Source organism: Pelophylax lessonae, assembly GCF_965119305.1.
Source record: "Pelophylax lessonae genome assembly, chromosome: 2".
Taxonomy (NCBI): Eukaryota; Metazoa; Chordata; class Amphibia; order Anura; family Ranidae; genus Pelophylax; species Pelophylax lessonae.
In genome coordinates, this window is record NC_138769.1 from 319,506,152 (window position 1) to 319,520,493 (window position 14,342).

Below are 14,342 nucleotides of genomic sequence, written 5' to 3' on the forward strand. Positions count from 1 at the left end.
GGAGTCTGTGCAATGTTCCAGTATATTCTCCCCCACCCAGGCAAGCTCAGGCGCTTCATTCAGCGGCCCATAGACATGAATGGGTGTGGCTGTACTCCAGGTTTTATGTCAGTGCTCACGTAAATGTTGAGTATAATGTATGGGTCTATGCAAAAAACAATGTTAATGTGAGCACCGATGTATACTTGAGTACAGTCATGCACACTCGTTCAAGTCTCTGAGGTGCTGTTTGAAGCACCTGGGCTTTCCAGGAGGGACAACTATGCTGGATTTTATATTACACAAACTCGGGCGCTATGCAAGAGGCCAATTCATGTCATCACATTTTGATTGGTAAAAAAAAAAATTTGGGCACATAAGCTTTTTTTTTTTTTTCCCTCGAAGTAACATGATTGTAAGAATTTGTAAGGTTGAGGTGTGAATTACACAGGAAATTTTCCCTTAAGTGTAAACTCTGGCTGGCTATCTTGTCATTTGCACCATATTGATTTCAACAGGCTTCAAATGAGACATTTCCCTGCAAGTGATTAATCTCAAGCCTCTGAGTGATTAAACTTCTCCTGTGTGGTTTAGGTCTTAAGTAAGAGGTGTGTCCTAACTAACTAGAGAAGGATAGAGGGAACGTGGATAGATGACATTCAAGTTTATTATGTAACTAATTCATGTGTTTTTTTTTTTTGTTCTGCAGAATGGACATTCTACCTCAGAAGATGCAGGAAAGTGCACAACAAAGGTAATGCTGCTCTGACATTCCTCCTGCCTGCGCTATATTAGTGTACTTTATACTAAGTGTGATTTAGTGGCCACAGGCTTTTTTCCCTTGTTGAAGAGTCATATGTAAGAATTATTGGCGTGTATTGACCTGCGAATAAAGGTCTCTGTAAGGAACGTGCAGCTGCATGACGACCAAACCTTAATAGTTGCTGTTGTGAGTAAAGGTCAATTTCTTGTTATCATGAAGGATCAATAGTTTCTTTTTAAATTGTAAAATATTAAAGCTGATCTTCAGCCTTACTTTTAGTTTCTAATGGTTGTACAGAATCCTCTCTTGAACTGAATTTGCTTACTCTTTACTGCACACTGTGAGATTATCATAATAGGAGCCACAGCAAGTGTTGTAGAGCCAGCCTCATTTCTTGGTTGGAGGTTGTCTAGCATGTAGCTTCTACCTCCCCAGCCTTATTGTTCCTGGCCTACACTTTTCATTCATTGGATTTCAGTACCTTAAAGCGGAGTTCCACCTAAAACCAAAAAAAAATACATAAAAATACCCCCGGGACAGTCAGGGATAGTGCATTCCACAATGGATAGCCTCTGAACTGTCCTGGGTTGCACTTACCTGCAAGAAGAAATACTTACCTTGAAAAAGTATTCTCCAGCGCTGCCATCTCAGGTGTGGGCAGCTTGAAGCCAGCGCGATCCTCTTCTGCGTCCTCTTCCGTCCTCTTCGGTCCCACGATGCACTGCACCGGCCCCGCCGTCACTTCCGGGGCTGCAGCATCATCCCTGCACAGCTTCTGGGCATGCCCAGAAGCTGTTTAGCAAGGTATGACGCGCCTGCACCGGAACTGACGTCGGGGCCGGTGCAGGCGCATTGATTCCTGGGAGCGAATGATTCCCAGGAATCATTGCAAGCCAGGAAGTGACGACTCGCCGTGGCCACCGAGGGAGAAAGAGGAAGTAAGGTAAGTATACTATCTTCTAAAACAAGGTAAATAAAAAAAAAAAAAAAAAATTTGCAGTTTAACTTACCCAATTTTCTGCTTCTGTAGGCTTCTCTGCACTGCTAGACTGATTCCCCCCCCCCCCCAAACATTTCCCTCACTTTGGCAGTTGGATGCCTCTGACATCCTCATGTCAGCTGCAGGGACCATAGCCCTGCATTGGACGTGAGGATGGTGAGGGATATTCCATCTCTAAAACATAGTGTTGTCCCCCGGGGAGAGCAGACAATCAGGGAAGGAAACCTGCTAAAACCAACCACTAGACTATACAAGAATTTAATACTGTGGCTCCACTGCAAGGGAGGACTTTTACATTTGCCGGAACCCGGAGTTGGCCACTTAAGGACCCAGCCTTTTTCTGACATTTGTTGCTTACAAGTTAGTCATCATTTTTTGCTAGAGAAATACTTAGATCTCCCAAACATTATACACTGCTCAAAAAAATTAAAGGAACACTTTTTAATCAAAGTATAGCAGTAAGTCAATTAAACTCCTGTGATATTGATCTAGTCACTTAAAGAGGTTGTAAACCCCCTTTCTCTAGCGCTCATTGACAGACGTAGTCCTCGGTGATACAGCACCTTCGGGTTATGTTGCCTCCACAGGAGCAGGACTAGACAGGAAATTAAAAAGCTCTGGCCACACCCTAGGGGCAGTCCCAGAGGGTATATCCTCTCTCTCTCTGCCTCAGCAAATCAGTTATTCTCTGTCTAGTTAGGAGTAAGGACCTAGATACCTTGCTGGGATCTTAGGTCCTAGCAAGATTTTTTTCTTAAAAGATTTTTTTAGACAGCTTTTTTTTTTTTTCTCCAGTGTTCCTGTGAGATCTTCAAGCAAGAAAGCTGAACTGGGCGATGGGCTGGATGTTGAGATCCGGTGGTCACCCCAGTTCAGCCTACGAGCGCGTGCAGGCCATAGCTCCGCGCTGGGTCGGCCGCGACAAAGTCCCATTAAAGGACTGACCCCGCGAGATAAACGTCTCGCTGAAACGCCAAAGACCATGAGTCACGGCGTCCATATCGGTCGACAGCCCTCCTGCCCCGGTGGAGAGGGGTACTGTCAGGAGTTGGTGCCCGCCTGGTTCCGGTATGGTGAGTAGTATGTTCCCCCTTTTCCCCTGACGGGTCTTGTGGTGAACGCGGGCCCCTCTCTGTATGGTAAGATAGTCCCTCTCTATCCTATAAATGACACAGATCCTCCTACTTTGAGTGTGATTTTATGTGCAAAAAGCCAGGAGGCTTGGTTTGGGAGCTAACAATCTAATTGTATACATGTTAAAAAGATTATAATCAGTGGCATTCTGGGAATCTTACGGTGATAAGAATAAGCTACCTACCAGTCAGAAGCCACGGACATGTAGACTGCCTTCCTAATCAGATCTCCAGCTATTAGCAGGCCTCCCGAATGGCCATGCGGTCCGCCAGGGCCGGTACCGCCAACCACGCCAAATCCCCATGCAGAGAGAGTGTTGTGTGCCCTGCAGCACACCGCTATTCAGGCCGCCGCCATTTTTTTTGCTGGATGGCACGAGCCGCCATTTTGGCGTAGCCTCGTGTCTCCAGCATGGGGGCGGCCATGTTTGAGGTGATCCAAACACCTCGTGGAGCTAGGGGAGGCGCCCGAAGGCGTGCAGAGGGGCGGAGCCGCCTCCTTTCTTCCTGGGCAGCCAGCCAAAAGACTTCCTGTTTGTCAAGACAGCGCTGTAACCTGTTGCAGTTAGACTCTGAGCATCAAGTGGTGAGCCTGGGGGTCTATCTCTCTCTCTCGATCGATAGGGATCCCTAGCAGGTAACACTAAGGGGCTTTTTGTGGCGCTGGGGGTCTGAAAAAAAAAAAAAAAAAAAAGTTTTTTATTTTTGAATTATATTATCCAGGAAGTGACTGGAATTATCATGGACCCTGCCACACATATTCCCCCACCTGTTTCCCTCGAGGGGGCCACGGGACCCGCCGGTGCACAGAGTGTAGAGTCATTTACAGCAATCTTGGAGTCTATGGTGGCTCGGGTGGAGGCGGCCTGTCAGGGACGGGGGTCAAGGAAGCGACCCCCGCCTACCCCTATACTATCTGACACCTCTGACTCAGATTCAGAGATGGTCACTACAGTTGCAGGTTCCTCTGCAAGGGCTGTTGTCTCAGGTAAAGCCCCCTCAGACAGTGAGGAGGACGTTTCTTCTCCCGCTATAATTCAGGAAGAAGCATTGGTGGACGCACTAGTTGTGGCAGTGCAGGAAACCTTAAAACTTGAGGCTTTACCGGCAGAGGCAACTGAAACAGAGATTCCTTTTGGTACTAATAAGCCCATCAAAACGGTGAAGGTTTTTCCTGTACCCAAGTGTTTCGGTAATCAGATTAAAGGAGAATGGGAGCATTCTAAACGTACCTTTTACTATTTCCAAGCGTATTGCTAGACGCTATCCGTTTGAGGAATCCATCATTAAGAAATGGACGGTACCACCAGTGGTGGATCCACCTATTTCCAGGCTGAATAAGGCCACGGTTATCCCAGTAGAGGACACTTCGTCCTTTAAGGATCCGGTGGATCGAAAGATGGAAGCAGAGTCCCGCACCATCTTCTCTCTGATAGGGTCCCAGACACTTACGGAATGGGCGAGAATGGTACGCCAAGACCTTAGGGGAAAAGATATTCCCCAGGAGACATCTGATTTGATGGAACAGATTATACAAGGGCTACAGTTTATCTGTGACGCAGCCTTGGACACTACTCCCTTATTAGGGCATGCATCTATGTCATCGGTCATCCTCAGACGTGTGCTGTGGTTAAAATGCTGGTCAGCTGACCTAGGTTCCAAAAAGACCTTGACAAATCTCCCTTTTCAGGGGAATCGTCTATTTGGGGCCAACCTAGATGAAATCATTAAGGATGCCACTGGGGGCAAGAGCACTTTTTTGCCACAGGCTGCTAAAGCTAAGGGACCTCGCAACAAGCGAGGACCTTTCTTTACCGCCCATAAAGGGCGCCCGGCTGGTACAAGCGGGAAAGGCAAGATTCCTCCAGGAGGGTTCAAGAAGGGCTGGTCGGACAAGCAGAGGACCAACCCAGCCAAACCCGAAGCAAAGGAGTACACAGCCTGAAGGTGCGCCCCCACCCGGTTTCAGGGTGGGGGGACGTTTTCACCGGTATTCAGGACATTAGATCGAGCATCAACCACTACTACCGGTGCGATTCTTCCCTTCCAACATTTAAGTACTACAGGAAGCGGTAGTTACCGTTCCCTGAATAGATCTTTTCCTTTACCTTTTCCTAAGATTAGTCCCTATACCTCACAGGAATCGGATCTGGTTGACCAGATAGGCCAAGTAGCCTCTAGTCGGGTGACTTCGGTCCCTGAGGTTCAACCAGAAAAGATCACCCTTCCTGATAACAATCAGGTATGTGATAAATGTGTGGGAACAGAAAACGACCAGACTTTCTCGGATGGTCGGGGCCAGATACCTCTAGGGACGCCTGGTTCAGATTCTATCAGCGCCAGTGGTCCTAGAAATTCTAGGCTGGCCTCCTCAAGCCGGCCTGGCCGACTTGGACATGCTAGTCGCAGACGTTCCGTGGGAACTTCGTCTCAGGGAGTGTCTGTGGTCTCAAGGACCAATTTACCATCATGCTTTACAGTCGCTGGTTTTAATGGCCTGGCCATTGAGACCCAAGTACTGAAGGACAGAGGTTTGTCTACTTCAGTCATTCCTACCCTTATTAAAGCAAGGAAAGCGACTTCCAGCAAGGTCTATTATCACACATGGAAGACTTATATTGCGTGGTGCGAATCTTTAGGATTTCCTCCACGTACCTATTCGGTGACTCGAATATTGGCCTTTTTGCAACAAGGGGTTGAGCAGAAGCTAGCCTTGAGCACCATCAAGGGTCAAGTTTCAGCATTAGCAATCTTCTTTCAGAAGCCTTTAGCTACCAAGTCCTTGGTGCGGAATTTCATCCAGGGGGTGCGGTACCTGGCTCCACCAGTCCGCGCGCCCTTACCGCCCTGGGATCTTAATTTGGTTTTGTCGGTTCTACAGAAACCTCCCTTTGAAAACATCAGGGAGATTCCCTTGCTTACTTTATCCCAGAAGGTGGCCTTCTTGGTGGCTATGACTTCTGCTCGCAGGGTGTCAGAACTGGCTGCATTATCATGCCAGTCCCCATACCTAGTGATTCATAGGGATAAGGTAGTGCTTCATCCTAAGCCATCTTTTCTTCCTAAGGTGGTTTCAGATTTTCATCTGAATGAAGATATTGTACTACCTTACTTGTGTCCTCAGCCCAAGCATCATCGGGAACATGCGTTGCATTCCTTAGATGTGGTTCGGGCAATCAGGGTATACCTGAAAGCTACGGAATCATTCCGTAAGACGGATTCACTTTTTGTGATCACGGATGGCCCCAGAAAGGGTTTGCCTGCATCTGCCGCGACCATTGCTAAATGGATTAGACAAACGGTGGTACAGGCTTATTCTATTAAGGGTCAGAGTCCTCTGTTCCCTGTTAGGGCGCACTCCACTCGAGCGCTCAGTACTTCCTGGGCCTTTCGCCATCAGGCGTCAGTGGTCCAGGTATGTAAGGCGGCCACCTGGTCGTCGGTACATACCTTTACAAAGTTCTATAAAATTGATGTGACGGCATCGGCGGATGCCTCATTTGGCCGCAAGGTTTTGCAGGCCGCAATTTGAGGAGACCGGTGGTCTACCTCGAGGGTTTTTTCTGTTTGAAAAAAAAAAAAAAAAAATTTTTTCTCTTTTTTGTTGAGTCTTATCATTAAGGATGAGCATTGTAAACTTCTAGTTGGCAACGGTTGGGCCTTCTAGATTGGGATTTGATTTTCATTTTCCCACCCCTCATTTGTGATACTGCTCTGGGACGTCCCGAAGGTGCTGTATCACCGAGGACTACGTCTGTCAATGAGCGCTAGAGAAAAATGGATTTTTGTAAGATCTTACCGTAAAATCCTTTTCTCTTAGCTCATTGACAGACGTAGTCCCCGCCCCTCTGTTTTTTGAGTTGGGTTGGGTTAAAATCTCTAAAGACTGCTTTTTCACATAACTGATTTGCTGAGGCAGAGAGAGAGAGGATATACCCTCTGGGACTGCCCCTAGGGTGTGGCCAGAGCTTTTTAATTTCCTGTCTAGTCCTGCTCCTGTGGAGGCAACATAACCCGAAGGTGCTGTATCACCGAGGACTACGTCTGTCAATGAGCTAAGAGAAAAGGATTTTACGGTAAGATCTTACAAAAATCCATTTTTAATGACTTTTGCCTATGGGTTAGCCTATGAGGAGGCTTACCTATAGGTACTGTAAATATCTCCTAAACTTGCAACGTTTAGGAGATATTTACATTGCATGCAGCCGATGACGTCATCAGCGCATGCTCTCTGAAGGAACGGCTCCTTCAGAGCCCTGTGCCGTGAACGGTGACTCCCGGGCGCATGCGCGAGAGTGATGTCATCGCGCCTCCAGCCAATAAGATGGCTGGAGGACGGGAACCAGGAAGGGCGGCCGGAAGTGTCTGCTGTGCTATCCACACTGCGGATGCTTCATTCTGAGGTATTTCATAATGAGCTAGTATGCGATGCCCCTAAAATACCCCAAATCTCTTCTATACCAATAAAAGCAAATGACAAAAAAAAAAAAAAAAAACTTTTTTTTTTTTTTCTTTTGCTTTAAGAAAGAAAGAATCAAGTTTTTATATGGCCCAGGAACCTGAAGTGTCATTGATGCTGCTCCCATCCTCCAAGGGCATAGAGATGAGGTGTCCATCTAGCAATCGCTTATCTCTATGGGAAAACCCTGCCCAAGCCGGATGGTTCCTGGAGCTACCAATCGTAACCTTAGCCCAGGAACCACCAGGAAGCGGCGGGAGGGGCACCTCTCTGACCGCTTCTAAAAATGATCTCGCAGCGATTTTCCACTGGGATTATTTTTTTTTTTTTTAGAAAGCCAGCTGCCTGAAGAAAAAAAAAATACCAGGGTTATGGCATCTAGCTGCTGCCATAACCCCGATATTTAATGTCAAACTAATGACTAAGTCCCCAGTCTTTGGTGTCACTGGAAGGAGTAGTGCCTGGTATCAGTGGCATGAATGGTACCCCCTTGACCTGCAGTTTGGAGACCCCTGTACTAGAGTATTAAATGGGGGGGGGGGGGGAGTTTGGCATTGATTTGGAGTCCTAAGTACATAAACGCAGTGTTTGGATTTGTGTCTGTATTGTACAAAACAGTGTCATACTGTAATTCTTTCTCTTTAAACCTGCTTTTATTTTCTACCTTGAAAATGTCACTCTACCCATATTAAAGAATAAACTAGGACAACTCATTTTCCGAGTTTTGCTGAATTTGTATGCAAATGCTTCAAGCTCAGAAACAGTACAGTACATAGGTTACTCCAAACTATATACATTATATTTAAAATGGAAAAGCTGTCTTAAATCGGAGAACACTAAACCTAGTATGACATACTAGTATAGGCATGTAGATGTATCTTATAAGGCGTGTTCCCTTCGCAAACATGTATATTGTATGCAGTGCACTAAACCTAAAAAAAAAGACATGAAAAGTTAAAGGAAACCTGTACTAAGAAAAATTTGATTTTCAATGCAATTTTTTCCCCCTGAAAATGCTAGGTGTCTGGTTGTCATAATTAACTGGCCTAAAGTGTCATTAAATCCACAAATAAAAACTGTCAGTACATATGCTGTATTACATGCTGGTCATACTCAGTCACTGAAATTAATTTTCTGTATTCTGCAAAAATAAATGGTTGAAGCTGCTGTTCACTGTCCCTTTCCTCCTGGTCTGTGTCCCCACTGCAGCCTGAGCTTGTGGGGACAAGCCGTTGCCACATCTTCTGAGCATGCTCCAGTTTTAGTTCCCTTTTAAGCTGTTCAATACTGCCTTATCTGTGCAGCCCACGTGGCTATAAAGTCACATGTGGGTGTATACACAGAGATAAATGACAGTCCACTCCCTCCCCTCCATGTCCATTAAACAGCAAAACACAATGGTGGCGGAATATTACTTGCTGATTGATGGAGGCGTCGCTAATTCTAAGCACATACAAACAATAGACACAGGCTGTGATTGGCAGAAACTCCCCATAGGTAGTCCACACTGTCTTTGCACAAAAAGAATATATTTGATCTTAAAAAGGAAACGCCTTCGGAATACAAAGGAAAAATACATATTTTTTTTTTTGAACATGTGACCAACAGCAGGGGACAAGAAGCTCCTCCCACTGATGTTACCATACAGACAGACTGGGAAAGAGCTGGGTCATATGATTAATTCTGCAAAAAGATACTTAGATTTTTTTTTTTTTGTTAATTAAAATAAATATAATGCCATCATCTACATACAAAAAGAGAAGGGATAATGTACTGTGTGTGTATAGTATCTCTTAAGTACTTCTGCTTTACTTACCTTTTAACAAATATGCAGATCAGGAGTTCAGTTTGACCTAAACTACATACTTGTACCTTGCCATTTTATCAACATATTGAAGCAAGAAGCAGCCAATAAGTTAGCATTTTCAGAAGGAGGTCAACAATGATAACACGCACATAAATCAGCTAAACACATTCCAGGTGCACTAACCACTTGCCGACCGCCCCACGCAGATTTACTGCGGCAAGCGGCTCAGCTACGCATAATCACGTAGATCTACGTGATTATGTGCACGCGGTTTCGCGCCGCCAGAGCCGCGCTTTGCTGTGATTAGACGCAGCAGGAGGCAGACCGTGGGAGGAGCGAGCTTGATCGCGGCCGGCCTCCCGTGATCTTCGGGAAAACTGACAGAGAGAGCCTCCTGCCTATGTAAACAAGCTAAGCTGAAACACTGATCTCTGTGTGCCTGTCACAGAGCAGCACCTCTCCCCCCCCCCCCCCCCCCCCACAGTTAGTAAGCACAATTAGGCTCACATTTAACTCCTTGATCACCCCCAGTTTTAACCCCTTCCCTGCCAGTGTCATTTACACAGTGCATATTATTTAGCACTGATCACTGTATTGGTGTCACTGGTCCTCAAAAAGTGTCAGATTTGTCCGCCACTGAAAAACGCTGATCATGGCCATTACTAATAAAAAGTAAAATCTATGCCATAGTTTATAAACACTATAACTTTTGCGCAAACCAATTAATATACACTTTTTGGGATTTTTTTTTCCCCAAAAATATGTAGCAGAATACAAATTGACCTAAACTGATAAAAAAAAATATTTTTTTTATTTTAATCCTTTCTTGGGAATGTCTTAGCCAAAAGTAAAAAAAAAAAAAAAATATTTATATATTTTTATTTTTTTTTTCAAAATTGTCGCTCTTCTTTTTTTGTTTATAGCACAAAATTTAAAAACCGCAGGTGTGTCAAATACCACCAAAAGAGCTCTTATTTGTGGGAAAAAAAGAACATCAATTGTATTTGGGTACAGCGACACACGACCACGCAGTTAAAGTAACGCAGTGCCAAATCGCAAAAAATGGCCTGGTCATTAGGGGGGTAAAACCTTCCAGAGCTGAAGTGGTTAAAGTAGTTGCAAACCTTTACACATACCTATTGAAATGACCAGCCCCAGGGAATGCACAGGGATTAAACAAATCCTACATAATTTGTACCGGTTTAGTTTGTCTGCAACCCTTTCTTCTCTACAGCCATTTAACCATTTAACGACCGCCCTATAGCAGATTTACTGCTACAGGGAGGGTTTTCTTTCCAGAATCATCCATATATATGATTCTGCACTCCCGGGTAGGTTGCACGCCACTTCAGCAGAACCCGATCAGCGGGTGTCGGCCAATGCATGTACCATGGCACCTGCCCATTGTCAATGAGAGAGGCTGGATGGAGCTCTGCCTATGCAAACAAGACAGAGCTCTGTCCTGACAGTGGGGATGTGATGGTTTCCATCACATCCCTTAGTAAAAACACCACACACAGTACACACAAATACTGGTTAGCCACACATTTAAGCCCCATTCACACTACCACGACGCTACTTCCAGGGGCGACCTCCGAGATCGCGGTGCGAGCAGCGCGCCGCGACCTCGGAGCGGCCGCCACGGACTTCATAACATTGAAGTCTATGGCGGTCGCCTCCTGGTCGCCCCAAAGAAGCTCCGGACCCTTTTTCTAGGTCGGAGCGACTTGTGTCGCTCCTATTATAACGGGTCCGCAGCTTTCCTATGGGAGGCGACCTGTGAGGCGACCAGGTCGCCTCACAGGTCGCCCTAGTGTGAACCGGGACTAAAGCCTTTGATTGCCCTAGATGTTTAGCCCCTTCTCAGCCAGTGTCATTAGTATAGTGTTTATATTTTTAGCACTGATCACTGTATTGGTGTCACTTGTTCCCACAAAGTGTGAAAAGTGTCAGTGTCCGATTGTCCGTTGCAATATTGCCGATCGCCACCATTACTAGTATAAAGGGAAAAAAAAAATTCTAGTACAAATACCATAGCTTGTAGACTTGAGAAAACCGATCAATACACGCTTATTGAGATTCCTTTTTACCAAAAATATCTAGCAGAATACATATTGGCTTAAATTTACAAAGACATTTTTTTTATACATTTTTTTTTTATTATTGGATATGTTTTATTGCTGAAAGTAAAAAATATTTTTTTTTCTTTTTTTTTTGCAAAATTGGTTTGGAACGCAAAAATAAAAGAAACTCCAGTGGTGATTAAATAATACTAAAAGCTTTATTTGTGGGAAAAAAATTAAATGCACAGTGCTGTATTGCAAAAAAAATGCCTGATTATGAAGTGGGATAAATCTTCCAGAGGTCAAGTGGTTAAAGTACACAGACTAAAGGCAAATCCACTGTGCACTGCAAGTGCACTTGGAAGTGCAGTCGTGTAGAGCCAAGGGAAATATCTGAAATGAGGGGAAGCTCTGCTGATTTCTATCATCCAAGCATGTGCAAGCAAAAATGCTTTTTTTTATTTTCCTTGCATGTCCCCCTCCGATCTACAGCTACTGCCCTTCCAAATGTACAGTACTTCTAAGTGCACAGTGGATTTGCCTTTAGTAAATAAACCCCCATGTCTCAGCCCCAGAAACAAGGGGTTGGGAATCTGACATTGCACAAAACGGGGCGCAGAGCTGAGTGTAATCTGAAATCTTAGTGGAGGGATTGGACACACCCTCCTCTACACAATCTCATAGGGAAACATACAAACCTGAGACTGTCAGTCACCTGCTGTGTGCTGGGGCCATCTACTGTGGTTATGTGATGTTTGCATACCTTGTCAGAAGTGACTTATGCAGATTTCATAGGGAGGAGAGAGCATGTAGGAACAGCACTAGATGCTTTGAATCAAGGCAAGTACACACTTTAGGATATGCTTTGTTCATGTTTTTACTAAAGAGGTTTACAACCCCTTAAAAATGAAAGTTGTGAGACCTGCAGCCGGTAAGGACCCATTCACATGATGACTTCCAATGCATTTGTGCACTTTTTTTGCACATTGTTCCACACACAGGGCAGACCGTTTATTTGTGCACCTTTTTTGAAGCTTTGTGTGTTTTTTTTTATGGTTCATGGTTCATTTACACTGCTGCTCGTTTTTGGTGCTTTGTGTTTTTTTTGCCTAAAGCCTCGTACACACGCAACGATTATCGGCCGACCGATCGGCCGTCTTTTTATTTTTTTTATTTTTTATTGAATTCTATACGAATTATACAAACATGAAATAGAAAAGAAAAAAGGGGAGTCTCCCCAGATTATATACAGTTAGGCAATCCCTGCTCGTCATAACTAGAACCAATGCAGAAAACATACGATGTAATTTACCTACAAAAATCAATATTTCTGGGATTGTTAAATATTTTAGTCCAGTTGTTTAAGCGGGGGCTCTCCAATAAAGAGGGGAAGGAAAGGAAGAAGAAAAAAGAAAAAAAAAAGGAAAGAAAAGGGGGGTCCCTTGGTGTTTTGGTGTTTCACCAGTCTAGACGTTCTAGCCTGGAGAGGCCTCAGCCATATATGAAGCGTATATGTTAGTGTGGGTAAATGTTAACCAACATGACCAAATTTTACGTGCCAGAGGTGCCTGACCTCGAAGGTCCAATGTCATGTCTTCCAGATAATAGATACGGTCAACTGCCCGCAACCATTGAGGTATCGAGGGAACTGTAGACTGTTTCCAATATTTTGGGATTAATGCTTTGGCTGCATTTAAAAGGTGAGGGGTAATAGACTTTCGATACTGGGCCGGAGGTAGTTTAGTGTCATGGAATAAGACAGACAACGGATCCCTAGCAATAGGTAAACCCTGAATTTCTTCAATTAAAGATAATACGCTAGTCCAGAAGGGTCGAATTGCTGGGCAGAGCCGTCTTTTGTCCAGTGTTGTTGTGTTGGTTGAAATGTGCCTAGACTGCACACACATTTTCTCGGCCAACAAAAACCAACTTCAGAAGTGATGTCATGTTCTGGTTTACTTTCCGTGTGTTTTTTCTACTCTGAGCATGCCCAATCTTGTTCATCTGAATTTTGTCGGCCGAAATCTGTACTGACTGACTGACGGAAAATCGGCCGTTCTGTTGACGGCCAACAAAAGTTTTATAGCATGCACACCAGATTTTGTTCGGCCGAAAAGTCTGAGTCGGTTGTCGGAAGCATCATACTAACAAGCCGAAAATCGGCCGATCGGACATTTGCCGAAAATTCACGGCCAACAATCGTTGCGTGTGTACGAGGCATAAGCCTCTGAACTCCCCTCAATGAAAGCCTATGTGTCCATGCACATAGAGGCTTTTAGAGAAGTTCAGGAGTAGCAGCATTTAGAGGAAGTCAAAGATCCTCTCCTGAACGCAGAAGAATTGTGTTCATGAGAGGAGCTTTTGGGCATGAAAACTCCAAACACACCTAAACCCGTCTAGGGTGCGTTTAGCACTTAAGTGTTTATTATTTCATTGGTCAAAATAAATCAACACAATTCTGGCCAATGAGATAAATGCCCAAATGCCAAGGTGCATGGAGTCCTAACCTAAAGTTTTACTCACACAAAAAACTGCATTTTTGCTCGCCGCGTTTTGGATGCTATTAACAACTCCAAGTGCAAAACTTGTTTTTTGCACATTTTGTAAATGACAGGCAAGGGTCCTTTTCTGCAGCATGCAGGCAGGAGACCGTTTTTTTTCTACTTAGGTTATGGCTGCTTTCGAAAGAAAATGAAATGTAAGATTTATCTGTAAGGCCCCTTTCACACATACGGTCCGTTCAGTTCTTCAGTTCAGTCACGTCAAAATGTATCAGTTTTCCGTCCGTTTTCCGTCCGTTTTCCGTCCGTTTTCCGTCCGTTTTCCGTCCGTTTTCCGTCCGTTTTCCGTCCGTTTTCCGTCCGTTTTCCGTCCGTTTTCCGTCCGTTTTCCGTCCGTTTTCCGTCCGTTTTCCGTCCGTTGTTATCTGTTTTCCGTCCGTTGTTATCTGTTTTCCGTCCGTTGTTATCTGTTTTCCGTCCGTTGTTATCTGTTTTTCGTCCGTTGTTATCTGTTTTTCGTCCGTTGTTATCTGTTTTTCGTCCGTTGTTATCTGTTTTTCGTCCGTTGTTATCTGTTTTTCGTCCGTTGTTATCTGTTTTTCGTCCGTTGTTATCTGTTTTTCGTCCGTTGTTATCT

The 14,342-nt window shown here is 44.7% G+C and overlaps 1 protein-coding gene across 1 annotated transcript in view; it reads left to right on the forward strand.

Annotated features, from left to right (window-relative positions):
* RPS6KA1 (ribosomal protein S6 kinase A1) overlaps positions 1–14,342 on the forward strand; it is a 261,494-nt gene that overhangs the window by 57,343 nt on the left and 189,809 nt on the right. The window contains exon 2 of the mRNA XM_082246058.1: positions 689–733. Coding sequence (XP_082102184.1) covers positions 689–733 — 45 coding nt within the window. The remainder of the gene's footprint in view (positions 1–688; positions 734–14,342) is intronic.